Below are 24905 nucleotides of genomic sequence, written 5' to 3' on the forward strand. Positions count from 1 at the left end.
GAAAAACATTTAATAATTTTATAAAATTTCCGCACCTTAAGTACACACCTTGAGAATCGCCGAGAAGGGCGCTCTGTCTTAGATAAAGTATCACACGACTTATACACATATAACACACTATTTTAAGATGTACGAAAACATTTAATTATTTTATTAAATTTCCGCACCTTAAGTTCACACCTTGAGAATCGCCGAGAAGGGCGCTAACTCTTAGATAAAGTATCACACGACTTATACACATATAACACACTATTTTAAGATGTAGAAAAACATTTCATAATTTTATCAAATTTCCGCACCTTAAGTACACACCTTGAGAATCGCCGAGAAGGGCGCTCTCTCTTAGATAAAGTGTCAGACCACTGCATACGAAAACATTTAATTATTTTCATCTTCGATACGATATTTTTTTAATATCACGACATCCCTAGTTTTTCTAGCGTTGCCAGAACATCGCCGATGCGAAGCCTTGCCGGACTGGGAGCTGGCTACCAACAATATGTTTTCACTAAGCTTTTGGCGGTAAATGGATTTGGTTTTTATCGGAATTTAAAATGGTTTTTAGTAAAAAAGGAAAATCTATTGAATAAATATGATTATACCCGTTACTCGTTGAGTAACTAGTTAAATAACTTAGTTCAATCTATGTAAGAACAACAAATCTTATTTAGCAGTTGGTCAAGTAACAAACACCAAATTGATACTTAATGTAAAGTTACAAAAAATGGACGAATTAGCAGCACTAATCAATGGACAGTTTTAAAATGAGCTTTTTGGCAGTCCACAGGTAACGGTTCTGGTTTTCTCCAGTCGACCGGAGTGCAGCAGCCCAAGTTAAGTGAGAAACATGCCAGCGATGCACAGGTGGATCCTACTGCTGGTGCTGGCCGGATTTCCAGCGGCTATTCGGGCGGAGGATCTGCTGGAGTTGTCCTGCAGCACGGACGCACAGTGCGCCCAATTCGAGCGGGGTCGCTGTGTGAACATGGCCTGCATCTGCACAGCACGTGGCTCTGGGGAACAGGTGCCCTGTGCGCCGCTGGAGGAGAGGCTCAAGCTGACCAACATCATTGGGGGCACCTGTCCATGTCCCATGCCGAATGCCGTGTGCCACACGCGTTGGGAGCAGTGCCACTGCTCCGAGGGTTATGTGCCCAGTGAGGACCGCAGGCGCTGCCTGCCGCAGGTGGTCCAGTTGGGCGGCAGCTGTGAGTTCCAGCGGCAGTGCGGGCTGGCGGATCGGTTTAGCTCCTGCATTGGCAACCAGTGCCTCTGCCTCAACAATTTCGAGCTCCACGATGGGCGTTGTCTGGCTGCTTTGCGTGAGTACACTGGTAGACATGGCATGGTAACCACACCAATTTACATTTATTTCCATCTCGGTGCTACCACAGAATCAAGCTGTCTGGAGGACAAGGACTGTGGCAGCTGTGGAGCCTCGATTTGCCTAACCAAGACGAAGCGGTGCGGCTGCTCCAAGAACTTTGTGCCCAACCACAACATGACCAAGTGCATCAAGGGCTCCGCTTACGGCGAGACGTGCGAGCACAGTTCGCCGTGCAAGGTGAACCTGGGAGCCGATGGTCGGTGCCTGGACCGCCTGTGCATCTGCCGTGCGACCCACTACCCCAAAAGGGTAGCCAACAAAGTGGCCAAGGATGTGGACGACGACCTCGATGAGGCCAACAAATTGGAGCAGATCACTTGCGAACCCATCGTGCCGTACGGGGCACTCTGTCGGCATGATCGCGAGTGCCGGATGCAGTCCATGGAGCAGGAGAATGCCACAGCATCCACTGGTCATCCCATGGTGTGCAAATGGGGCGAGTGCTCCTGCAGTGAGACCCATCGACTAGAGGACAACAAGTGCGTTTTTGTGGGGAACGCCGCCACGCGTTATCAACTAGGAGTCTTTGTGGCATTTCTTTGTTTCCAGTTTACAATGATTCTTTATTAGGATGTAGCAAAAAAACTTGTTAAACTTAAATGAATAGATTGAACACACGCTTCACACAGATATCCGTATCCGTATCCGTATCTGCTCAGAGGCCAATCCTGGCCGGCGTGCGTCGGGGCGTGGCATTGCCCGGTGTGGCGATCTCCTGCTTGGCGGCCAGCTGCTCCTCCCGCTCGGCTGCCTGCTGCTTGCGCTCCTCCATCTCGTGCTGCGCCTTTAACATCTGCTCCTCCATCTCCTTGAGGTGCTCGGCCGCCTGTTTCTTCTTCTCGCGCCCGCTGCGACCGGACTCCTTCACCGAGAAGAACATGGGACCCAACTCCGCCAGCCAGTAACCATCGACAGCGGTGGCGCACTGCATATATTCCTTGGCGGTCATGATCAGCTCATGATAGACGACATAGTCGGGCGTGGTGCCCAAGCCATACAGCGCAGAGGTGGGATGCAGGTGGCAGGGCATGCCCGTTCGCAGATTCACATACTCTCCGATGCCCTTGAGCCGGGCCGCCTGGTAGAAGTACGCCGAGCAGATGCACTTCCTCACAATGTCCCAGTCGATGCCGCAGCTCACCACGCTCAGGTTCTGCTGCGTCATGATGTCCTTCAGCTGTTGCCGCACCTCGCGCACCTTCCGCATCGCCTTGATGTGGATGAAGTGATCGTTGCACCACGACGAACTGTAACTGTGGGTGGGAAGCAAAGAGATTGTAAATTTCTGGCGGCGATTTGCTGCAATTCTAGGACTTACTTGTTCTGGCGCCACTGCTGATAAACATTGAGGTAGGTCAGGTGATCGGACTCGGGCCTTTGGAACTTCTCGCGCACGCCATCCGCCTCCTCCTCGCGGCCCTTTGGGCGGTAGAAGATCGAGGGTACGGACAACATGGAAACGATGATCAGCACCTCGGCACTGCAGCCCATGCGACAGGCCACGATGAGCATCTGGCACTGGGGCGGATCCAGCGGGAACTCGGCCATCTGGCGACCCAGTGTGGTGAGCGCACCAGTGTGATCCAATGCACCCAGGATCCACAGCTGGTACAGCGAGTTCAGAATGTTATCCTGGGGCGGTGGATCCATGAAGTGGAACTGCAGCAGATCGACAACGCCCAGTGACTTGAGCAGCAGCACTGTGTTGGCCAGATTGGTGCGCTGAATCTCGGGAACGGTGAGGGCCAATAGCTCGTCCTTGTACTGGCGCTGTGTGTACAGGCGGTACGCCTGACCGGGTCCTGTGCGTCCGGCACGGCCGCTTCGCTGATTGGCATTGGCCTGCGAGATGGGATAGATCTGCAGGGCGTCCATGCCGATGCGCGGATTGTAGACCTTCAGTTTGCAGTAGCCGGAATCGATCACGTAGATGATGCCGTCGACGGTGAGCGATGTTTCCGCTATGTTCGTGGCCACCACACACTTGCGTACTCCATCGCCGGATTTCTGAAAGATCTTGGCCTGCAAATCGGACGGCAGTTGCGAGTAGATGGGCAGGATGCTTAGTGCCGGCGCATTATCGATCTCCGCCAGCCGCTCCTCGAGCACCTCGCACGTCACCTCAATGTCCTCCTGGCCGGGCATAAAGATGAGCATGTCGCCCTCGTTGGGCGTGAGGTGAACCTGCAGCGCCTGCTTCACCGCCGATTCCACGTAATCCTCGCAGGTGTTCTTGCTGAACATCACGTCCACGGGAAAGGTGCGTCCCGGAATGGTGAACGTGGGCACGTTGCCGAAGAAGGTGGCAAACTTGCTCGAGTCCATCGTGGCGGAGGTCACGATCAGCTTGAGGTCATGTCGCCGGGCCACAATCTGAAAGGATAGCGTTACAGATGGTTAGTACATTGCGCCCTTTCCGTATGCCATTCCTATCCTAAGTCAAATATAACTAACTGCCCATGGGATTTCTGTGCCGGTGCAGTGGGGGTCACATAACACGGCTAACGGTCACAAATGTGACCCACATCCCGTCCAGCTTTGCGCTGCAGTCGTTGACCCTGCAGTGGGTCAAGGCGTTTCTCCGACTAGGCGCCCCATAAAACTAAATCCTTTCGACTAAGATATACCCTCTGAGTAATGTCATTCTATAAAATAAATCTGACCAACAATATATAGTACAACTAATGATATTAAAACCCTATTAAAACGTAAATAAAATATAGTTTTATATAAAATTAATTTTTTTGTATGGTTAATTAGTATTATATGAATACAATATCCCCCTTGAATTTACAAGTACTGGGTGCGAAATCCTCGAGATTCTGCGGCTTGTTCTCGCAATTTCGCTCGAATGTGTCCTGACTGGAGGTGAGTATAGTACAACTAAGCGTACTCACCACGCCAAAAGGAAACGCGAGTGCAAGAGAGAGCCAACGAGATGGCGGTTCGGCTCCATAAGCTTCGGATTTCACTCGGCACGTGGTGAATTTTCGTGTCTGTTGGTGGAGGGTTGATACGCTTGACGGGCTTAACAGACAGGGGGGGTTTCCAGAGGTGAGTTTGAGGCGGACGTGCCAACACACACGTAGGCATTTTCGAGAAACCCGGCGACAAATCGAAGATAAAAAGTTTGGATTCCGAGCTCAGGGGATTTTATGAAGCACATTTAGCGGATTGTCAGTCTATTACAGCGATGTTTTCCCATTAATCACTTGATTAATTGAAAGTCTCACATTGTTGAAGGATACTAAACTAAGAATATTTTACGCCTATCATAGAAAAATTGGCTTTAAGGGTTGAGATAAATTAGATCACCCAAAAATGACAAAGGAAAATATTGAGCATAAAATGCCGAACAAGTAGCATCCAAACAAAGCCCACACAGAATCCCAACCACATTATGACCTCATTCATTTTCCAATGCCGATTACAATCCAAATCCAAATCCAATTTTAAGCTGATGCCAAGCAAACTGCGCATTAGAAGAACTTTCGCATACAATCCCAGCAACCCCAATTCACCAGCGCGCCACCCAACCACCACCCACAGGTCCACAATTTGCAACCCACTCGCAATGCGGTTTATTATGCAGCTTATCTATCCTGCATGTGGAACGCACATCGGAAGTGGTACGCATGTGGGCGATATATGTATGTATGTATGTATGATGCTGACTGAAATATGGTAGACAGGCGAACACACATACGTAAGGAAGAGAGATGCGGAGAGGAGATAACGGAGCCGTTATCTCCGCTGATGACGTCAGGTGGGCGTTAACGGTAATTACGATAGTCGGTGCGACAACCGATATCGTAGAATGCATATATGCATGGGCGCTTATCGCTGATTTGGCAATATAAGCGAAATTCCTCAATAGATATTGCATGGATATAAATCACAATAAAATAAGCGAAAGCGCAATACCACATTGAAGGAATCGTAAATCCCCATGGGTACAGTGGATGCCCACTAAGTTGAAATCGCTTCAAGGAAATAAAATCAAATGGAAACACTAAATATAACTCATTACTTTGAATATATCGGAGACAGCATTTAAATGAATAAAACACGATAAACTCAACTGCATCTGTACCTTTCATACTAGTTTATTAAAGATTCAAATCTCGAGACCATACTCTTTAAGTACAGAGCAATTAAAGAGTTTACGATGCCATTTAACTGCAGTTCTATTTTTGCTCGTTTCACTATCTGAAAGTCCTATTTTCCGGACGACACGACGCCGATTAACAGTTTAACAGCTTTTATCTCACTTCCCAATCACAATCTCAAGGTCGCTGATAAAACTAGCGTCTCTGTGGTCATGTGTTTTACGAACCCACCCGCTAATCAGGTTTAAATATGTACATACATATATAAAACTTTGTAAAAGTAGAAGTTAGACTCTGACTAAAGATTGCACATTAGTTCTTTTGCGTGAATATGCGATTTAGGCCAGCTGATAGGAGTGCAAATAATAATATAATACAAATCAACGTTAGACCGCTGAAACTTTCCGCTTCTTTCGAGATTTATGGTAGATGACGAACTTACGGATCGCTTTCCCGGTTCCGAAGCCCTATATCATTTGGAAGTTTGGAATCGCATCAGTCGTGACTAATCTTACTGACTTAGATCACGAGCTTTATTCTATATCTGCACGAGTTATTCGCTATTGTGCTCGTAGGCCAACTGATACTGAGACTAATTCGATCGAAGTCATAAAATAATATCAGCTAGAGCGCCACCTATAGGCGTTGGTGTGGGTTGGACAATTTTAGATCCCGATAAGAGCCACTCAAGTTCGGTTTCTTGGCTTTCCATTCAACTAATCGAGTGCATTGCCTTTGTTGGAATAGAAAAAGGTGCACAACAAGCCGATTTGCAATATCATATCTATGTTTATGCTATATGCACTATATATAGGGCTCTATAGGGTCACTTGCATATGATCTTATTATAGAAACAGGAAACGAATTATAATTCGAGCAGATAATGCCCTTAAATATTCCCGATTGCCATTTAATCAACATGAAAACAGAGCCCCAACAATAAAAACAAAAGCAACGGAAAGAACACATCAATATGGGGATTGAAAACATATATATGTACATATACTATATATATTATCACATGTGTGAGATATTGGGTAGGAAATTGCAGGCACTTTTGCCAATCAAAAATGCCACGAATTTAAATGAAATAATTGCATTTATTATAGGCACCTTGCCAAAAAAGTTTCGCGATGACAAGAATGCAATTGCATCTACAAAAACAACCGATCGTAAACAAGCATGTGAGCATAAACAACAACATATCTAAGTTTATAGGAAATTGCTTGAATTTACTAGCGAAAGTTAGTGGTAAATGCAATGAAAACCCTTCTCAAAGAATCTTAAAAATTTGTATGAATGGGTATAAAAAGTTTCTTCAAAGAAAAAGGTTTCCTTTGGTTTGCCCACAAAATAATATTTTATCATAGGTTCCAAGATTTTGATTGATTTTTACTATAATATACTATTGATTGCTTTTTAGCCTCCATGGAGGGGAGATGAGCATCAGAGAAGTGGACCCGGCACTAGCCCCCAAAAACAGACGCATCAACCTTGTCGAGATTCGAGATTCGGGCAAACGTTTTCCTGGCGCCAATGGAATCGTGTATATATATCTCTATGCGTGGCAATATCAGACAAATGAAAATACAACAAAAAAACACCAAAAATACAACAAAAATACAAACAAAAATATCATATAAATTGCGAATGTACGACCGTTTGTATGTTGGTAATTAAAAATGCCGCAAATGCAATTTACCGAGCGTTTGCATTGAGGCAAAGCGTTTTGCTCGAGGTTGCGAATTTGAACATTGGGTGGGATGGGTGGCATGGGTGTATGGGCGGTGGGCGGTGGGAGTTGGTGGGTGGCGCGTGAGTTATGCGAGTCTGATGAACCGCGGTTCCACTGATCCCGGCGAGACTTCAAAAACGTGGATGGATGGTTGTACAAAGTCCATATATGTACATACATATACATATGTACATATGTATGTACATATGTCCAGGCAGTTGTTATTTTTATCATTTCATAAAAAATATTTACAATATTATTAAATTACGGGAAAAGCATATATTTAAGTGCGGAAATAATAAAGAATATGAAGCGATATTTTCAACTTCTATGGTTTCGCTCACCTTGAAGCCCTACAATGAATAAACTGCAATCGGTTCGAGTTGTAAAAATCGAAATTAGAAAAGTCGGCTAAAGTGCAATGTGAAATGACAGATTTTAAGCGGAGCAAAAACAACACAAATAAAAAGCTGGGAAAAGTGGGAGTGAAAGAAGGAAGAGAGCGAAACCAGCGGGAGAGAAAGAGAGAGAACCGATTATTGCAGTGTGGTGAGTTTTCAAGATGTTTTTGTTTTTGCATCTGGCTTTTGGAGGTGTGGCGGCAATTCGCACGTGTGTGTGTGGCGTAGTAGAGAGCAATTTATGGCTTTTTGGCAAAAAACTACGAGCAAAACAAATAAGCCGAAGCGAAGCGCACGATGTAAACAAAACAAGCAAAAATCCGAATAAAGAAACGCAAAAACAAACGCAAAACGAATAAAGACAAATGCTCAAAAGCTGCCAGACAGACGACGATCCATTTGAATCGCGAACACAGTCAACACATTTCACTGCATAAATACATATCAAAACAGTCACGAACCGAATTTGCATTCTTTGTTTTTGGCACCGAGTGCCGCAAACAAGTTGTTGGTTGTTGTGGGCGAAACTGAAAAGTACAGCAGAAATTAAAAAAGGAAATCAACAAACTTTTCTTCAATTTGCAGATGGCGAAGGTGAATACACTGTAACCAGTAACAGCGGGAGAGGAGAGAGAAACTGGCAGATAACCAGGGAGAGAGAGTCTTCGAGAGAAGAAGAGAGCAAAAGCCATAGCAAACCGGCGAAACAAACTCAGGCTCTACACTGCGCCAAATTAGACATTGACTACTAAGCTTATAACTCCTTTTTTTCAGACTTATCCAAAATGTATGAAAATGCGTTTACAACCGATTGAGAAAGATAAAGTGGCTCGGTTATAAAAATGCATCTCTTATAGGTTTAAATTTGTGTCAGTGTAGTCGCTGGTTTATTTGCCATTGCACTGAGACTTGAACAGCTGTTTGGCAGGTCCTTCCGCCATATGATACCCCCTCACCCCTCCGCCACCTCATGCACTTCAGCAGGAAGCTGATCAGTTTAACCGGCGACTGTTAAAATAACCGAAAACAACAAATAAACACACATTGGCAGACACTTTTTTTTTGTTTTTAGCATATTTTCATCATATCTGTCTGTATTGTATTGTTTCTTTTTCTTTTATTTTGTTTTTGTGCTCGTGTCTCGTTTGCATGACTATAAAATGTCTGAAAATAGCCATCAGAAAACGAGAAAAAAAGCAGACAAATTATGATTAGCGGAGCGGGCGGGGAGGAGGAGGGGGAGCTTTAACTTTGAAGTTCCAAATCCAAAAATCTAATTAAAGTCGAAATTATGCAAAATGCCATAGACTCATTGTATATTAACGTTATTTATGAAAAACATTTCTTTTGATTAGAACTCAAAGAACAATTATTGTTTATATACACTTGCGTATAAAAATGCCATAAAAATGTATATTGCTTCAATATTAGCCACTTAAACAAATTAAATATCGCTTATAACAAAAGCGTTTGTATGTTTACGCATATCCACATGCCTATATTAATGCATTTATGGCATAAAAGGATTTATTTTCCCCCAATATCCAATTTTAATTTACAAACTATTGTTTAACCGAAATTCAGTTACTCTTGTATAACAATTAAGCTTTAAAGCCTTGACCTGGGGGCATTGTGGGTGCCCATGTGGCTCGATGTTCGATGTTCGTTGTTCGTGTCGTGTCGCAAACAACCAGAACAACTGGACACCAAACAACACTCAATTGAAAGTGTTCGCCCGCACCGCCTCGTCCACCTCGTCCTCCGGCGCTTCTATGGTCTATTGTCACCTCCAGGTCATTTTTCCCACTCCGGGCTGCTTTCCACTTTCAGCTGGCTTTATCAGAAAGTTGCAGGCTTGAACTTTGGATGGTCGCCCTCTGAAAACGCCAGTAAATCATCCAATCACCCGTGGAAAACGTCCCACCCACCACAAAACTACACCTTACACAAATGTCAACCCATTTCGCTATTCCTAACCATTCAAATTTAGAACAGATAACTTAAAAATGCAGCACTTTTTAATATATTGCGTATTTACCATTATAATAATCTATAGGTATTGGTACTTATTATATCATAATTCCAAATATCCATATCTGAAATATCCATATTTTGAATGTATCTATATTATGTATCAATAGCAGTGCGAACTTAGTTCGCGTAGGGCAGGGTATTGGAAACAAAAGAAAGCCAACTAGTGTGGCAATGGAAGAGGGTAGCAAATAGGGGGTAGCAAATATGAAAGAGTCAAACGGATGTCTGAGGAGGGCTGGCTGGAGCTCAAAGTCTGGATATTACCAGATTGCGAAGGCATTTGCCGGTAAAATGCGCAAAACGAAGCCTTTAAGTCCCCAAACGAAACGGGTTTCGTTGCCACAGATACTCCACATGCAAATAAATGAATAAATAGATAGATACATATTCATACTCGTACCCTATATACATATGTGTGTGTGCATTTAGATAGGTGAATAGTATGTAGCTAGTATGTGAGTTTGGCTGAATAAGCGAGTGGATTCCTATTTAGATGGATAGATCGGCGCACGTACGTGGATTCCATTTGTCACTGGGCTCCCAAAGTCTCAACTGAGCCCAGTTGACAGTATTATTTATTCGATATTCATTCATTTCAATTTTATTTATTATTTTTTTTTTTTTGTAAATTACTTATGCAACGTGAATCGGAAGACCCGTGCATTTGCACCCACAAAAGGTAAACAAATACAGGTGGTTCGGGCAGCTCAGGTGGCTATTTCTTGTTCTCTCATCTTGCGACCACTTGCCAGGGCGAAAATGAAAAATGCCTGAGAGGAATTCTGATAGCAGACACTAGAATGCTCTTTCCAAAATATATAGACTTCTTTGCTCCTTTCATTGTTCCACACAAAACGCTGATTCAGTCTTGCAAGTGAGTCTTGAGTGAGTGTTATCTTATCAAAAGGTATTTTGAATAAGTACATAATACTCAAAATAAGTACTCGAAAACTCAAAACCAGACAACCACACAAAATTCTTAAAATACATTCGAGGCGACGGGGAAAATATGCACATGACACACAGGAAAACGTGACGTCGCATTAATACCCTTTAAAATGCATATGTACATATGTATGTATGTAGTTGTTTTTCGTGGCGCGGAACAGAAAAAGGCCTAATTTTCATGATTTAAGTGCATTCCTTTTAAATCTCCCTTGAAATTAGTATATAAATATAAAGATTAAATATAAAATATTATTCTTAATTATTTCTTTCTTTTCTTTTTGTGTAAATTACTTCCCTTAAATAGACTTTTTTTTTTTTTGCAAAAATAGCATCTTTTGTGAGGCACTGACCTACACACAAATGCGCTTTTAATTTGATTGCGCAACAAGAGTAAGAGAACAGGTCTGCAAGGTACATATGTTCATAAATAAAAGCAAATTGCACTGCAATTAGAGAAACTGCAGGTGGTTGAATGGGGAGGAGTACAGCAGCGGTCAAAATGGTAGCACTCAACAAATAACCAACACTTTAAGGGGGTTTATTCGAAATTATAAATACTTTAAAAATATAGTTCTTCTGCATTTAAGTTAGTTACAATAAACTCATTAATGGCGGTCGGTTTTGTCCAAAAAAAAGTCTTTAAAATGTTTTTTAAAATAATGACTATAAGGATAATAAATAAAATGTTTTTATCTTTTGTGAGTTTGATTTTTTTTCCATCTAGTTCTATTATTGTGCCCGCAGCTGTATTTATGCTGCGTTAGTGGGGCAAGGGGGGTTCCTGGACCGGCTTCGCTAATTAGACGCTCAAAACGTCCCGTCAATAGACAATAACAATGTGTTGCCCCCACCATTCCCCTCCCCTCCCCAAGCCACTCTTCTCTACTCTCCACTTGGCGATTCTCCACGACGTTTTCCGCCGACTGCCAAGGTTAAAACTATAAATAGATATGGAGAAAAATCAACAACAACAAGAACAACAACAGCAGCGGACGGGCAACAACAAAAACAGCGAGTTGCAAATTCTATATTTAGCTGACGGCAGCGAGACACCGACTGTAAAAAGAGTAGATGAAAAACTTGAAACGAAAACGAGACACGAAAAATAAATAAACTTTTTCCCAAAGCCGAACTCACAATGCTCTTCGACCAAAGAAAACGAAGTTGAAATTGGTTATAGAATTGGAATAAAATGAATGAATTATTATAAAGCAGATTTGTATTTTGTGTATTTCAATGTAGTTGTGTATGTGCAAGTTTTAAGCTCATAAAGTATATAAGCTTTAACATCCACTTTAATGATCTGCAATCTCTAATAAACAACCACCAATGATAAGTTCTTTGGCAAACATTTCGAAGATAAACGTAGAAAAGTTTTCTTTCCTATTTTTAGCAGCCACAAAATTGACCCACTATCACCAAATCTTGAACAGTTTGTTTGGAACGAATAATAAAGGTAGACAAGACATCCTTGGACAGAAAACATTTTAATAATTCGATTATAATGCCTTATAAATGCCTTTAATGTATGTAATTAACAACTATTTGCCATATTTACCATGCAACATACAAATGAGATGGCTAAGTAAGCTGTTTGCCCCATACGAAAGATACGAAAAAGTGCTGACCCGCAGCATTTTCCGATTCTGTTGCCTCAGCTGGCGGTTTTGGCCCAGTTTAAAGCTTTTGGCAGCACCGGCAATGGGTCAAATTAGAGTGCCCCCCCGGTTACCACCCCCCCTTCGGAGCTCCCAAAGTCGAGTGGAACCGATTCGGTTGTACGTGACAACGCACACACACGCACTGCCGAGAGAAAAGGCCACTGACAAAAAAAGGGGCGGGGGAGGAGGGAACAAACAAACAATAAAACACACACGCACTCTCGAGAAATCAAACTTGAGGACTACGTCACTACGAAAAGTTTCCACCTCGTCGTGTCTAACCCGGGTCTTTCCCCCCCTCCCCCCACACACAATTTTCCCCGTCCTCTATCGATCCATTGGATGAAGTGTTTTGTAGTATTAAAAACGGTTGTAGTACACCGGGAGAAACTAAGGATTTATGTTGGTCTACAAACCAAAACTGTAAAAGCTGTCAATGTTACAAAGTTTTTATCCATTTCAATTATTTTTAAAAAATATTTCTTGAGGCGTGGCTCCGAAAATGCAACCCTGTATAGAGTAATTCGGTATTGAATATTGTGTTGTAGCGAATACGATGTACCCCTTACTCCACAAGTAGTCGAATTGCTTAAGGGCCAAGTTAGTTGGCATGAAGACAAGGTCTTTGGCCATCTGATGATATGATTAGGCTGCGGCGATGCACTTCATTGTTCGAATGTGCAAATTAGATACAAAAAGAAGGGGAATTTAAATGGGCAAAAGCTCGTTAAGTGAAGTGCGTGATTTGTTGACTCTTTCCGTGTTTAATTACAGCAGAAACTTAATGCTAATTACATATATAAGTACGTATGTATGTGTGTAGGTGTCTTGCTCGAGTTGATTGAGAAATCATATACATTTCTCCAATTGCAATCGTAAAGGTGCATTTCTCATTGGCTGTTCCATTGAAAATTCAACCAGTATAATTGAAATACTCATTTTCATCGAATAGAAGCCCAATTTTAAATTGAGGCAATTCAATACGACCCAGGCAGTATCAGTACGTCACTAGCAAATATTTGCACAAGCGAAATATTCTAGCGCTGCTATAAATACAAATATCATTCGTGCTCCCATTTTCAAAGCGAGCTATTTTATTTTTAGCTGCTCCACCGAAACTTGCAATTTCTGTATCAATCATTTACGTAGGTCGCATTATTTATTCAGCTACCTCTGCAGTTTCCGAAAGGCAATCAATTTATTGCACATACGAATTGGCCACCAAGTTTTCCGAATGTCTTTGGATTTATTCTAGTATTTGGGAGGAGACAAATTGCGGAAGCAGGAAGAAAATTATATATTTCATTTAGTGATTTTTTTTTCACATTTTCAGTTCAAGCCTATATATCCCCACTATCGAGTGTTGCCCGTGCTCGATCACATGTCTCACTTGGGATCGCACAGAATCGAAAACAAACCATTAAGCAATAAACCTCCATTCGCATCAATCAATTCACCTGGCCTGTGACGTATTGCCTAGAATTGGAGCAAACGAAAGCCCAACTAGTGAGGCTCATAATTGGGGGCCATAATGTCGGTTCCAGTTGCACAAGGATATCGTCGCACGAGCCCCACAAGGATCGAAATGATGGTTTAATAGCCGCAGAATAGATAATTATTATTTTATTTGGCGCGTGGTGTGCGGGGGAAGAGAATGGCGAAACAGCATAGCGGAATGCCATACTCACCACAGTTCACAGTTCGGCGGGCGGAGAGAGAGAGAACCGCAACGAGATTGAGATTGCTCTCTGAAATAAACCGGCTTCGATTATAAATAATGTAGCTCTCCGTTTATTTATCTTTAGACCCACTGGGTGTCCGAATTCAATAACTATCTTAGTAGTTGTGGTTTGCATTTTTCTAAACTGCAATTTACAGTTTAATGCGGAAAACATGATTGAAGCTATTTGGGCAACTTTACCATTTGAGTAGTGTCAACTTGATCTCTTCTTGGTTTATTTACAATTTCTGAAAAATGAAGACACTAATGTGCTCATGTAAACACGAATTTCATGTTTTGTGCCATTTCAATGGACTGTTATATGAACAGTGGACTAGGATTGCAGTTTTGCGCGCAAGAAAAAAAAGTTGTAGTTTCAACTTTTGCGACTATATGTAAATATCATAAAGAAAACAACAGGTTTTCTAAATATTCTCGGGTTATTAGTTTGCACACTAAAAAGTAATAGTAATATAATAGTTATGGACATTGTGGCTAGTAGACAAATAATTTACTTTATGATTAATAAATTAGCATATTGCTGGTCTTTAGCGCTCGAGCGGCAAACTGGTTGGAATCCACGTAATTGTGCCTGTACTTTCGCATACGCTTAATACATTTTATTTTCAAACCATCTTTAGTGCTATGAAAAGCCAAAGTTGATTTTTCTATTTAAATCGTAACGTCATTGCATGTACTGCTGCATTTCGCCCAATGTACTGTAGAGAAATGCAACATTGTGAGCTGGCGCTCTCTCGCACTGTTAATGCTCGGTTAACAGTGCGTGAGCAGAGCGAAGAGCGCCGATGGACAGAGATGAGAGCAAAGACGGCAGAGCTTGGGCAGAGCTCGGGCAGCGGGATATAAAGCGACGTGCCCGAAAACATTTGTATTTGTAAAAAGCAAACCGACGAGCGGATAAGGCGGAATACCTGAAGAGCAGTAGCGAAAAACACGAAAAGCCAGAAACAGAAACCCAAAACCCAAACCGAAACCGAAACAACTCGAACTTCGTGTGCAGTGTGGCAAACTGAAAAAGAAACTGAAACAGAAAACATAAGAAACCGAAAGAAGCCGCCAGCAGCAGCGAATCGAAGCGTAAATAAACAGAGCACATTGAAAGGAGCACGAAACACAAGAAATTTAAATAAAATCCAACGCAGACAGCGAGATAAAAGTTATTCCGGAAAACGCGCGGAAAAGTGCATTTCGAATTTCATTTATTTTTTTTCGAGTGAAAGTTGGGCGCCCCAGGCCCAACAGCGCCCACCAAAATGAACCGTTCGAACAGCTTTGTCAGCTCGCTGAAATGGTGGCCACTGCAGGGTCACAACAACCAGCCGGTGGCTCCACCTGCCGGCGGCAACGGCGGCTACTCCCAATCGGCGCCCAGCTCGCCCACCTCCAATTGGCCACCGCCACTGCAGCAGCATCAGAATCCCACAACCGGCACCGCCCACCGCCTACTGCCGCCCAGCGCGCAAAAGAACGGGGTTGGTGGCGCCACCGTGGGCGTCACATTCGGCAGCAGTGTGGCGGTGCAAAAGCTGCGCGAATCCAAGTGGTTCAAGCCCGAGGAGCAGCGCATCTTTTGCGCCGTCGTCGAGTGCGGATTTGTGGTCGAGATCCGCAGCAGCGCCGCAGCCGAGGCGGCAGCAGCAAATGCAGCAGCAGCGGCCGCAGCAGCCGCCACCGGTGACAACGACCTCGACGTGGATGCTCTCGAGGAGCTCGACTGCCCACTGACCAACCACCCATCGCCGCCACACAGCCACATTCACAACCACAGCAACAGCCACAGTCAAATCCCAAAGCTGGTCATACCGCGCAACGGGAGCAGTTTCCTGGAGACGCAGGACGAGAACGAGACGCCAGTCGCCTCCTGGTATGGAATCGTGCTCTGCAAGGTGGCCAAAGGTAAGTGCATCGTGATAGACACTCGGAGAAAATGTGTGTGCAATGTCGCTTCTTTTCAAGTGCAAACGTTACGAGAATGCGAACAAAATCTATATTTATATATTTGTTTCCTGAGTTATTACACTGAGAAATAGTATGGATATAAATAGATAGGTTCATATCTTTTTGATAGGTACTAAAAATAAAGCGTCCAAAATGTGGCAATTGAATGTCTACTCATCTCATATCATTTTGATAAGTGAATAATATTAAATTAGTATTTGTATTTAAATTAAATTCCCAGGTTTTGCACTTGAACATTTTTATCAGATTCCAATTAAGATCATCATAGTTTTTTTCAGTGCACAACGCAAAGTGATTTAGTAGCTTCTCTATTTTTTAAGTTGCAGACTGATTAGGGGAATTTCCAAATAGTTTTGGGTTGAGGTAAGGGCAAGTTTAAAGGGTTTTATAATTGAGATAAGAGAAAAGGGGGTGGACCCGCTCGCTCTTACGTCTCTTGGCGAAATCGGCGTCGTAAAAGCTTATCTGTAATCTAAATAATTGTAGGATCCCCAACACTTTATTCATATTTCATTATTACGTGCAACAAATCCGTGGTTCTTGATCACATGCACTTTTATATGCAGCAGTGTTGCAGACCATTTAAATAACTCTTTGTGTTATATCTCATTAATGTGTTAAGTTGTAGAACACAATGTTGATCCCCTAAAAGCTTAATTTTAATTTTTATTATTACGCGATTTTCCGCTACAGTCGAGGCTCCACTGTGGCTTCCTCTTCCTCAGACGGCTGCAATTAAAGTGCAGAATTACCTGCTCAGCTTTTCGGGCTGATGATTAATCACGAAACTTCGGACGTCAGAGAGCCATTAAAACTAGTAATCTATGGTTTTTTTTTTTGGTCGAGAATGTCTGAATTGTAGAATGTCATTCAATAAACAAACAGTACACACATGCGCACTCTCTACAGCGTACACACACACACACACACGCACTCAAGCCAAAGTACCGTGCTTTTATCTAATCGCAAAGAGAATCCAGCGCGAACAACAACAAGAACACCATAGAGCTTATCAAACGCGACGCTGGCAGCGCAGTCGAAGTCAACTGCGGCAGCGGCCATTCACAATGCTGCGCCGCCAGCTGCTAGAACATTCCAAACTTTCAAGCCCAAAAAACCCCTAAAACGAAGCTGAAAACATAAGAGGTGAAAAATGGACACGGGAAGAGGGGAATAAGTAGATAATAAACAAACCGAACCCTAAAGAGTTGAAAAGCGTAGACTTGTGCACGTGCGTTTACCACAGTTCACTGTACCAATAGTACGCTACAGTAACAACGAGCTAGCAATGATTAGTGGTTAATCCAGCAAGAGAATGGAAAAACTTAAGAGGAAGAGAAAACTTAAAAAGATGTGAAAGATAATGGTTGCGCAGCCGGGTCTTCACTGTGTGTGAGTGCATGTGTGTGCGTGAGAGTTGGGTGGCACATGGTGAGTTTCGGCTGCAGAGCACCACATACTCACCACGCCCACACGACTGTTGCATCTCGTGTGCCGGTCTAAAAACACACCACACTTTGCATATGCAACACAGCAATGGCCGCAAAAATAGTGCTGCTCCTAAAGATATGAATATTATGACTTTAAATTTTCTGATTTTACGAAGTACTTTAATTATTACTTATTTAAATATAGAAATAATAATTATTTTAATTTATTGAAAATTAAACCATTTAAGAAATATAAGTTATAAACACCGAATATGATTAATTTTTCAATAACGCACAAAATAACATTTATGCTTGAAAAAGATAATGATGGATTAGCACATTTGATTGATTTCGCCCCAATGGGCCTTTTGGGAATCCGAATATCGCGAAAGCAAGTTGCCAAGGGGCCCACTTTTGATTCACCTTGAAGATAATGCGTGACCGTGCTTCAGACCCATTACCTTAACCGTTATTTATACGTATGCATGTAGGAAGTGCAAGTACACAGTACATATGTATGTGAATATGTAAATATTCGCGATAATGAAAGCTGTTTTTCAGGCCGGCCAAAGGGCTCAGCGCAGCACAATCAATAAAACGCTGCACATTCTGCCGCTAATCGCTCTCCCTGCCACTTGGGGCAGCCACCAATCGTTGTCCAAAGGCAAATTACCCGATTACTATATGTACTTATGCATATATATATATATACATATATATATATACATATATATATACATATATATATACATATATGTAAATATGTAGGTAGTATATTTGTTCGAATAGCCAAAGAAGTGAAAATCGGGCCTTGCGCATGCGTGCTTATCAACGATATTTACAATGGAACGAACCCATGACACGAACAACAACAACTCGCCACCTTATTTTCTATTCTGAAATCTGACGGGCAGTATCAAGTTTGATTGATTATCTTGCATTAGAAAGCGTTACAGATAAGCAAATAGACAGTAAACACACTAAATAAATTGAGCGGCTCTTCAGAAAGACACAGGTGACTCAGGAAATTTGTGTTTACTTGATATGAAACCTATCGAAATGATCGAAAAATTATCGAAATGAAATTCGGCCCAATATACCCGCGATTCATTTAATCATCTTTTTTGCCGGGTCAAAACTAATGAAGCTCGTGAAAGTAAATGGCCAACTCTGTTTGGTTTCAGTAATTTGCATATTAAAATATGCACTTAGTTTTAATTATGCACTAATTGGATTTTCATTGAGGCTAGCACACTGAAAATGCATTTACATATGAACGTTCGCAAAAAAGAAGGCAAACGTACGTTCCTAATGGAATGTAATTAGTAAGATAATGGGAATTATAGAGTTCGCTTTCCAAATTACTGCCACAAGCGGGCCACAAAGCAAACAACTCATTCGGTCATCGAGTCATCCAGTCAGCCACCCACAAAGTGCTCTAAACAATTTAAAAGGCCTGCAAATTGGTTGAACATGGCAGCAAACGAACGTCAACAATATGTGTATTATGATAAAGTCGAAAAATACCATTAGAGCAGGAAGAAGCAGAGGCGGCCGAGTGTAAAATCCAAAGGAGTGCTAATTATTGCATGGCACTTAATTCACAAACGCTATAACGAATTGTGCAATCAGCAATTCGAGCGGCAGCCAGAGACCCATGATCATCCTGGTTGCCAGTGATCATGGCTATTATGTCACCTGGTTGTCCAAGAGGAGGAGTTCCCACTCTTTTCCCGACTTTCAAGAGGGAAGAAGTCCAAAAAGATTCACTTTAAAATGGGATCTATTATATCGCTTACTTATAGAGGTGTGTTTACTTTTTATCAGCAGGTAAATGTTCTGTGCAAGATCTTTCGATCGCCGATTGAGTATCGAAACCAATTGAATATTATTATTAACTGATTTGTTTTGCATTCCGGCATACACAAATGTGTGCGCACATATATGTGTATATGGGAATGCATTTATATGCTGTGCACCTGTTTTTGGTAAATTGCCTGAATTGATGTTAATGGAATAGCATGCATGCACACGTCTAATTGTATTTCCCCCGATTTCCAAATCGATTGCAGACAATAAACCCAAGCCGGAGACCATTGAGATATTTTCTGTGAAAATACGTGAGAATGGCACATACAAGCTCATCAAGATGCAACTGGCGGATATCTGGAGTCACGGCTGGGAGCTGCGCATCAATAACTTTGCCGACAAGGAGAAGGTGCCGCACAACGAGAAGGACATTCGCAATCAGGTGAGTTTATGGGTGTGCGAAGAGCTCCCTGAAATATGCTTTCAAATTGGCAATATATGCATATATGCCAAAGTATCTATATTGTTATGCATCTCAAGTGAGTTGTAAAGTGACTTAACCAATGCCATTTACTTGCAGGTGTCGGTGGCGCGCAAAGCCAAGCAGAGTTTGTGGAACAACAATAAGCATTTCGTTTACTGGTGCCGCTACGGAAGTCGTCAGCAGGATCTGCGGAAGCGACAGGTAACGACGAGTGCCAATCACGTGCTGCTGCACCTGATCAATTGATAAGTCAGCCGAGGAGTCAGCCGGCTGGTCCAGGAAAAAATAGAGAAGAATGAGAAATAGGAGCGATTGAAGCGCCGACACAGAAACCCATCCTTTTCCTGCTCCTGCTACTGCTACTGCACCATCCCAACTCCCCCCCCCCGCCATCCAAACTGTGCATTGATTGTTGTAGTTGCAGCAGCAAAACAGCAAGAAAAAAAAACCCGGAACAAAAAATCCCCCAAAAAAGCAATGTAAAAACATGAAAAACCCCACACACACCGACCAAATCATCATACTCAAAACCAAGTACGCAACGTGAACTAAAAAACGAACTGAGGGAACCGGAAAAAAAGAACCATTAACTTTTCTAGGGCCCCGAATCTATATATGCACAACCATTATCATCCAACTACCGATTCATGCTTGCTTTGCTCATACAAATTCGCCAAAAGAAAACCCTGAGAATTTTCCCCAACTAAACCAATAGAAGCCGAAGAATGCATCCAACCACTTTACCCACATTTTGCGTGAAACTCGATCGATCATCTTTCTACCGAACTAAAGGCATTAGCATTACTAGATTGATTCTAGATGCAAGTTTCTAGATACTAGACATGTATATTTTTTGTTAAGACTGCAAACTGCCCCATTTAATGTTGATGATGTGTGTAATATGTGTGCCACCAAAAGTCGTGAGCCTGCTTGTTCGATTTACCATTTCGTCAGGATGCTCTTCTTGATTTTCTCCCTCTCAACCAATTTCAGTTAGATTTTCCGGCTTCAAGGGCCCAAGAACGTTGAGTTCGCCTGCATGTTGGCGGACGCAATGTCTGGGTAAATTGTACTGGATTATCTGGCGAGTGAAATGCGAGATTGGCAAAATGTGGCGAAGATCGGGGAAGTGGGCCATGGCTGCCAATTGGGGCACCTAACCAACTGAAACCTCCTATTCTTGCGGCATTTATATATGTATATCAATATATTCCTGCCACCTCATCGCAGAGACCAGCCAGAGACGTACGTATTTTCTGTTTGTACCCCGTGTCTTACAATCGAATCTATATTGCATTACAGATGTCGGAGTGCGTGAAATGGGGCAGCGTGGGCATGAATGCGGGCATGCTGTTGGTGCTCAATAATCGGCAGAAATGCCATTCCCACTCCAAGTAGGACCCCTTCTCCTTGAGTTTCCATTTCAAAATCCGCAAGCACAAAACATTGAAGTCGTACAAGTGAGAAGGCGTACAAGTATTAATGTTAAATTCGGATGATAAGATAATTTATGGCTTAAGAGCGCCAAGGGCGGTGGAAAAAAACCAAAATGCAAATACGCGTATTAAAGTGCAAAGATAGCAAGGAAAATTCACAACACAGGGCGAGCGCTTTTCGGCAGTATTATAATAATAATAATAATAGTAACTATATTACTAAATAATAATGGCAATTTAGAGCAAAGCCAGCGAATCATGCGTCACAATATACAATACAAACGTCACACCCCCGCCCACAAATATGAATATGCTGTTGCAACTGAAGCTGCAACTTACAATTTATAGAGAATACTTTTGTATTTGCTAAAACAACCATTGTCTACATGATGGCACAGAACGAGAGAGAGAGACACACACACACACATATACTGTGAAATTCGAAAAGACTTATTAAATATTTGTTTGTTTTTTTTTTCGTCCTAACTTTTTGTTTTCCATGTGATTATATATTTATATACATTGTGAAAATGGCAACGCATCTTATGCAAGGCAACCTTTTTTGTTTTCTTTGTTATTTAAGCGTAATTAAGTAATACCCATTAAAAGTATATATATATACATATATCGAGCGACGGATCGCTCCGCGTAGCCAGCTTAATAATTTACCAATCTAGCATTGTAAAACAATCAAAAACATTCGAAATGTTTCGTTATGTATTTAGCGTGTCCACATGACCGTAGAAAGACCCAAAACAGCAACTTAGAAGACGAAGACGACGACGACGAAGACTCAGAACCGAAACAGAAACCACACAGAATTTGTAAGCAAAAATGGCCTCTGCATTGGCCGCATAAATATTTTTGTACATAAGGAACTGAAATGGACGCTCCACGGACTCTACATATACGTAATAATCAAAATCAAAGAGGATGCAAGCACACACAAAAGATTTACAAAGTAACAAATAACAAAAAAATAAAAAGAAAGAAAAAAAAAAAACAGAAGAAAATCATCGCTAGTTTGTAAGCTATATATACATATATATACATTATTACTTATTCTGTTTAAGTTTTGTCTTTTCTAAGCAATTTATAAAGTATTTATGGTAGTTCGTATATACATTTCGACAATGTGAGGAAATTTGAATATGAAACGTTTGTAAAATGCTTTATATTGATATTATTATTAAATGTTTACCAACGGATACAACAAAATAAAACGAATATCGAATATTTTCTTATTAAGGAAACGGGTGAAAGCAAGGTAAATACAAAGCATACTTTCAACTATAGTATTCTTTTAATAATACTTAATGGGCTATTCAATTGATCGTTTTGAAACCATTAAATGGCACTTCACTTCACACCTTGACATTAATAACGATTCATTATCGAATAGATAAAAGTATCAACTTGCATATTAAGTTAAGATAAGCGAATGTCTAGTGAGGCTAAGAATCGAGCTAATTGACCCCAAGGAAAGCTATTCGAAAGTATGGAGCACTTGGTGGCCAGCAGCCGGAAACTTACCTCTCGCAGCAGTCCGAAGAGCACGTCCGTGGACAGGGAACGCTCGTGGGCCTCGTCCATGATGATGGCGGCGTAGCTGTCCAGTTCCGGATCCCGCAGGCTCTCGCGGAGCAGGATACCATCCGTCATGTACTTGATGACCGTGCGCTCCGACGTGCAGTCCTCGAAACGAATGGCATAGCCCACGTCCTCGCCTGGAAACAGAGAGAGATAGGAATTAGGTTTGGTCAGTATGGTTTCCAATGTCAGCCTACCCAGCTGGGTGTCCATCTCGTCGGAGACACGCTTGGCCACCGACATGGCGGCCACTCGACGCGGCTGCGTGCAACCGATCATGCCTCGCTTGCTGTAGCCATCCTCGTGGAGGTACTGGGTGAGCTGCGTGGTCTTGCCGCTGCCCGTTTCGCCCACGATGATGATCACCGAGTTCTCACGAATGACGTTGAGCAGCTCTTGGCGCGAGGCGAACACGGGCAGGAAGCGGCGCTGCTCCGAGATGGTCTTTTTGCGCGAGAAGTCGCTCTTGCCGCCCGTCTCCTGGTCGCGCATGTGATCGGCGAACTTCTGGTCCTTGCGATAGTCGGCCGTGTCCTTGTCCTTGTCGAAGCGCGCATCTTCGTCGTCCTGCGGCCGCTGCACACCCATGATGTTGCCCAGCTTGGTGCCGCTCAGCTCCCAGTGCTTCTTCTGCGCCTTGCGTCGCTCCTTTTGCTCCCGATAGTTGCGCACCAGGGCGCTGCCCTTCCGCGCCAGCAGCGCCATATCCGAGGTGGGATCCTTGACGGGCACCACCGGCTCCGGCTGCTTGGTGAACACGATGCGGCCGTCGAGGAACGGCGGTATTATGTGATGCACCAGGAGATGCACTCGCTCCAGCGCCTCCTCATCAAAGTCGTCGTTAACGCTGATCGATGTGACCACGCCCGAGGTGAGCATGCGGTTGCGCTCCCACAGCTCGTTGTCCCGGTTATTCTGGCGCTGCTGAGCGCTGATTCTCTTTGTTCGCTTCTGCTCCAGCTGCTCCTCGCGCTTGCGGAAGTACTCGGAGTTGGCGCCGCCAAACGGATTGTTCTCATCGTCGTAGCCCTCGTCAATGTTGTACCACTCGCGGTCGAGGCGACGCTGCTCCTCCTCCCACAGGTCCAGCGACTCCGGATCCTCGCCCCAGGGCGTCGCGCCGCTTCGCTTGCGATCGTGGGCCCACTGATTGTAGCAATGCGCTGGCGTTGGCCGGGCACTGTCATCTTGGCGTCCGTGATGTCGCCGGCTGCCACCGCTCCTCACTGACCACTCACGCGACTGGCTGCCGTGGCGTCTGGGCGTGGGCATGTCCCAATCGGACTTGCGCTGGCTAAACTCGCCGTCCTCGTCGTCCCACGAGCTATTGGACACACCGCCGCCACTGCCGCCTGGCGTTCCCGGCTCACGCGGCGTGTGGACACTGCGCTCGGACATGGAGCGATCACGTCCGCGATCCCGATCCCGGCTGCGGTGCCGATCGTGCTCCCTTCCCCTGTCTCTGTGGTGGCGCCTGTCGCGGTCACGATCCCGCTCTCTGTCTCGCTCCCTGCGTCGATCGCGATCCCAGTCGCGATCTCTGTCCCTGCCCTCCGCTGTGGTGCTGACTGGGCCGCGTTTTCTGTCCCGCTGGATGTGCTCGCGCAGACGTTCGCGTGCCTTCTCGGAAACGCCGCCGGTGTGCGAGGGCGTCTCGTCCTTGTGCTCCCGCAGCTGGCCGCGCAGCTTCTCGAAGCTCTTGATGTCCGGTTTCTTGAAGGCGAACTCACTCGAGACGGCGGAGGCGTTGGCTTGCGGCGTGGAGCTCCCACCGCCAGTGTCATCGAATTCGCTGTCCTGGAATGAAATCAATCGCTCCGATCGCTCCTTCTCGGCACGCCGCTTGGCCGCCAGCTTGTCCAGGCCCAGCAGCGATCCCTGCGGCGCCTTGAATCCACCTCCTCCGCCGGCGCTCTGCTTTTCGCCGGCATCCTTGGGCTTCCGGATGACCAGGCCGCCGCGCGTCTCCTGGCCGGCGGTGCCCTCCAGCCGGTGGACACCGGACTCGTCGTCGTCGGACATCCTGCTCTGCTGGCCAAGTGCTGGTTAGTGTGCTGCTCCTTGGCTTTTTCGCGAAACCTCCTCGTTGCCGCAAAAACGATTCATTCGCGTTGGCGTTCTTGGGCACAGCTGATGGGCGGAGTTGCCGTTCCGCTGAAATTGCTGGACGGCAGGGATGCC

The 24905-nt window shown here is 43.9% G+C and overlaps 3 protein-coding genes across 5 annotated transcripts; 2 read left to right on the forward strand and 1 right to left on the reverse strand.

Moving 5' to 3' along the window:
• Window positions 1-782: 782 nt before the first annotated feature.
• On the forward strand, window positions 783-2017 carry LOC122622942 (tenascin). The gene is made up of 2 exons (XM_043801751.1): window positions 783-1322; window positions 1395-2017. The coding sequence occupies exons 1-2, from the start codon at window positions 848-850 to the stop codon at window positions 1955-1957; spliced, it is 1038 nt and encodes a 345-aa protein (XP_043657686.1). The 5' UTR covers window positions 783-847; the 3' UTR covers window positions 1958-2017.
• LOC122622941 (pre-mRNA-splicing factor ATP-dependent RNA helicase PRP16) lies at window positions 1939-24864 on the reverse strand. The gene is made up of 4 exons (XM_043801750.1): window positions 22922-24864; window positions 22668-22861; window positions 2706-3760; window positions 1939-2640 (listed from the first exon to the last, which is right to left on the reverse strand). The coding sequence occupies exons 1-4, from the start codon at window positions 24744-24746 to the stop codon at window positions 2043-2045; spliced, it is 3672 nt and encodes a 1223-aa protein (XP_043657685.1). The 5' UTR covers window positions 24747-24864; the 3' UTR covers window positions 1939-2042.
• Window positions 14903-22270, forward strand: LOC122622943. Of its 3 annotated transcripts, none has more exons than XR_006326366.1 (4): window positions 14903-15912; window positions 19478-19656; window positions 19795-20943; window positions 21001-22270. XR_006326366.1 is itself a non-coding variant. In XM_043801753.1 (4 exons), exons 1-4 carry the CDS (start codon window positions 15270-15272, stop codon window positions 20725-20727), a joined length of 963 nt encoding a protein of 320 aa, XP_043657688.1. In that variant the 5' UTR covers window positions 14903-15269; the 3' UTR covers window positions 20728-22270. The 3 variants fall into 3 exon arrangements, 2 of the variants coding, with proteins under 2 accessions (XP_043657688.1, XP_043657687.1); XM_043801753.1 differs by having other exon boundaries at window positions 19795-19899; window positions 20692-22270; XM_043801752.1 differs by having other exon boundaries at window positions 19795-19899.
• Window positions 24865-24905: the final 41 nt, after the last annotated feature.

The sequence above is a fragment of the Drosophila teissieri genome, chromosome X (assembly GCF_016746235.2).
Source record: "Drosophila teissieri strain GT53w chromosome X, Prin_Dtei_1.1, whole genome shotgun sequence".
Lineage (NCBI taxonomy): Eukaryota > Metazoa > Arthropoda > Insecta > Diptera > Drosophilidae > Drosophila > Drosophila teissieri.

What these genes read in the sequence shown, in the direction of transcription:
- LOC122622943 (XM_043801752.1), top strand. Translation starts at nt 15,270, where the DNA reads ATGAACCGTTCGAACAGCTTTGTCAGCTCGCTGAAATGGTGGCCACTG. An exon ending in GCTCTGCAAGGTGGCCAAAG is followed by an intron (nt 15,913 to 19,477) that starts GTAAGTGCATCG and finishes AATCGATTGCAG; the next exon opens with ACAATAAACCCAAGCCGGAG. An exon ending in AGAAGGACATTCGCAATCAG is followed by an intron (nt 19,657 to 19,794) that starts GTGAGTTTATGG and finishes ATTTACTTGCAG; the next exon opens with GTGTCGGTGGCGCGCAAAGC.
- LOC122622941 (XM_043801750.1), bottom strand. Translation starts at nt 24,746, where the DNA reads ATGTCCGACGACGACGAGTCCGGTGTCCACCGGCTGGAGGGCACCGCC. An exon ending in CGAGATGGACACCCAGCTGG is followed by an intron (nt 22,862 to 22,921) that starts GTAGGCTGACAT and finishes CTCTGTTTCCAG; the next exon opens with GCGAGGACGTGGGCTATGCC. An exon ending in CAGCAGTGGCGCCAGAACAA is followed by an intron (nt 2,641 to 2,705) that starts GTAAGTCCTAGA and finishes TCCCACCCACAG; the next exon opens with TTACAGTTCGTCGTGGTGCA.
- LOC122622942 (XM_043801751.1), top strand. Translation starts at nt 848, where the DNA reads ATGCCAGCGATGCACAGGTGGATCCTACTGCTGGTGCTGGCCGGATTT. An exon ending in GCGTTGTCTGGCTGCTTTGC is followed by an intron (nt 1,323 to 1,394) that starts GTGAGTACACTG and finishes GTGCTACCACAG; the next exon opens with AATCAAGCTGTCTGGAGGAC.